We start from the raw sequence: 2,853 nt of genomic DNA, 5'->3' as shown, positions 1-2,853 counted from the left end.
TAGCCATTCTGCCCTTGGACCGCAGCAAAGGCAGAGCTCCAGGCCCTTCTGCCTCTCTCTTTCTCCCCTGAGCTCCCGCGTGGTCCCCGAGAGCTGTGTGAGCAATGACCCTTGAATTTTCCTAGTTTCCCGATGGTTGTAGCAATTATATAAGGACCGCAAGGGCCAGTCCAGCCACAACTGTGGTCTGAGTAACGAGCAGTGGGACCCAGGCCAGTGCCCCCGCCTTCCTAGCCTATAGCACCAGCCTCAATAGACAGAGACTTAAACAAAACAAAAATGATTAAGTCTATATCGTCAGGATGAGCAGTTCAGGTACAGGTGTGTGTAAGAACGACGGACACAAGTGTGAAAACGGTGGTTTTAGATTCCCTGGAATGAAGGTATATAAATGATATGTGTAGCCAAGCGAGGTTTGAGTAGTACCTGCCCAATACCACTTATGACTATTTAACCTATAAAATAACGAACGACATGCAATGATGAATGTTGTTGGAGAAGAAATAATTCTGAAATCCGTGTTGCTCACAAAATAAGCGGGAATTTCCAAGTATTTCTTATTATGTTTGGAAACCTGTAAAGGCAGAAACAAAAACAGAGGGTAGAACTGTCTGCATAATAGAGCAGAACCATTAATAAGGTGGTTACTTAAATTGCAGAGAGAAGTGGAAGCAAAGAAAAGGGAAATTCCAGGAAATAAAGAAAAGGAGTAAATTCTACAACCACATGCTGTTTAAAGAATAGTAAGTTCTGGCTCCAAGACTCTGAGCCCTGCAATCATGGGCATTTCTTCAGTCCTAGGACAATTGGTCCCTTTACAGCTGCCATCCCAACAAATCTGTTCATTGCCCCCTTTATGTCTCTGTTCCTGAGGCTGTAGATGAAGGGGTTCAGCATGGGTGTGACCACGGTGTACATCACTGAGGCAACCGCACTTGACTGTGAGCTGTGGGTAAAAGCAGAGCTGAAATACACACCTAGGCCTGTACCATAAAATAAGGAGACAACCGAGAGGTGAGACGCACAGGTGGAAAAGGCTTTATACTTCCCCTGAGCTGATGGGATGGCACGTATGGAGGACACTATCTTAGAGTAAGAGTAAAGGATCCCAGCCAGGGGACCACCACCCAGCAGCCCAGCTCCAAAATACATCACGATGTTTTCAAGAAAGGTGTCAGAACGGGCGAGTTGGACCATCTGATTGTGTTCACAGAAGAAGTGGGGGATTTTCAAGTCTGGACAGAAGGACAGTCGCAACACCATTAAGCTTTGCAGTAGGGAATACAGGGCACTCGTGATCCAGGACACCAGAACCAGCAGCCCACAGAGCCGGGGGTTCATGATGACTGTGTAGTGCAGGGGGTGACAGATGGCCACAAACCTGTCATACGCCATCACGGTTAGTAGAAGTATGTCTAACATGGCAAAGAGTAAGAAAAAACCCATCTGGGTGATGCAGCCTGCATAGGCGATGGCTTTGCTGTGTGTCTGGATGTTCACCAGCATCTTCGGGACGGTGGTGGAGGTGAAGCAGATGTCAGCCAAGGACAGGTTGCAGAGGAAGAAGTACATGGGCGTGTGGAGGCGGGAGTCTGAGCTGACGGCCAGGATGATGAGCAGGTTTCCCAGCACAGTGACCAGGTACATGGAGAGGAACAGGCCAAACAGGAGGGGCTGCAGTTCCGGTGCCTCTGAAAGTCCCAGGAGAAGGAATTCTAAAAGTTGTGTACCATTGCCTGGCTCCATGTGGTGGATGTGATGACTAGTAAAGAGGAAAATAATATGACTAATTCAGAAAAACTAGGAAACACTGCAATTATATTGTCAGTGAAAAAATTGATTTTAATATATTGTCTGAAGATACAGCCCCTTTTTGGGAAATCCCTCTTGCCATCTGTGATATGTAGACTTTTGTATCAACCATCTTTTTCTCTAAAGTATTACATATGCTACAGTTTTAGTGAGAAATAGTTCATGTATGAGGTAGGACCCAAAAGACCCAAGGCATTATTTATAAAATATTGTGCATTTATTTTTACATGTTTTAATTTCAGCCACGTTCAAAGTACTCTCCTTTTGATGCACTACACCTATTGAGATGGTTTTGAATCTAGAAAAATAGTGTTTGTATTTGTGCATGTTGATGCCTTTCAGTACTTTTGCCTTTCTTTTGTTTCACCTCTTTCACATCTGTAAAACATTTCCCTTTGAGTGTTTTTTTCCCCCAGGGAAACAAAAACAATTTTGCAGGGTGCGTTTTTGTGAATAGGGAGGATGAGGCTAGGTGTCATGCTGTTGTTGATTAAAAACTGCTCAAAACTCAGCACAGTGTGGGCATAGGTGCTCATAACTCACCCCTCATGAAATGGACAAATGCATTGAAAGAGCTGTCAAAAATGATTCACAGAAGCCAGACACAGCCTCTCACACCAACACCCGCTGGTACGCTGATACTGGTGGGTTCCTAGAACACTCAGCCTGGGAAGCCTGTAGTACAAGTGGCCCTCAAAAAGATAATTCCGGAATTTTTGGGTCCCCCCTCATATTTTAGGAATGTAAATTGAGTGATACCCATGGTTTCTGCAGGCTGTGAGCATAGGGTGCTGAAGAGCTAAAGTTCCTAGAAGTCAGTGATGGAGGAAGAAGACAGAAGCAAAAAATAAAAATATATAACATTTCAGGTGGTGACAGGTGGTATGAAGACAGGAAAGCAGATATAAAGAAACAAGTAGGGTGTTTATTTTCCATGGGTATTTATGCAAGACCCCAAACCAAATGGCATCAGTGCAGAGAGCAAAGCGGGAGAGGGAAGGAGATTGAAGGTTATGTGGGAAATTGTGTGTGCCCGGCAGA

The 2,853-nt window shown here is 44.8% G+C and overlaps 1 protein-coding gene across 1 annotated transcript; it reads right to left on the bottom strand.

Moving 5' to 3' along the window:
- Window positions 1–777: 777 nt before the first annotated feature.
- On the bottom strand, window positions 778–1,752 carry LOC129062571 (olfactory receptor 7A10-like). Its single transcript, XM_054563577.1, has one exon. The coding sequence runs from the start codon at window positions 1,744–1,746 to the stop codon at window positions 778–780; it is 969 nt and encodes a 322-aa protein (XP_054419552.1). The 5' UTR covers window positions 1,747–1,752.
- Window positions 1,753–2,853: the final 1,101 nt, after the last annotated feature.

This window comes from Pteronotus mesoamericanus, unplaced genomic scaffold (genome assembly GCF_021234165.1).
Source record: "Pteronotus mesoamericanus isolate MK-2021 breed Mesoamerican mustached bat unplaced genomic scaffold, CSHL_Meso_final scaffold_827, whole genome shotgun sequence".
NCBI classification, from domain to species: domain Eukaryota; kingdom Metazoa; phylum Chordata; class Mammalia; order Chiroptera; family Mormoopidae; genus Pteronotus; species Pteronotus mesoamericanus.
The sequence above is the reverse complement of the archived record's forward strand: the minus strand, read 5'-3'. Positions and strand labels throughout refer to the sequence as shown.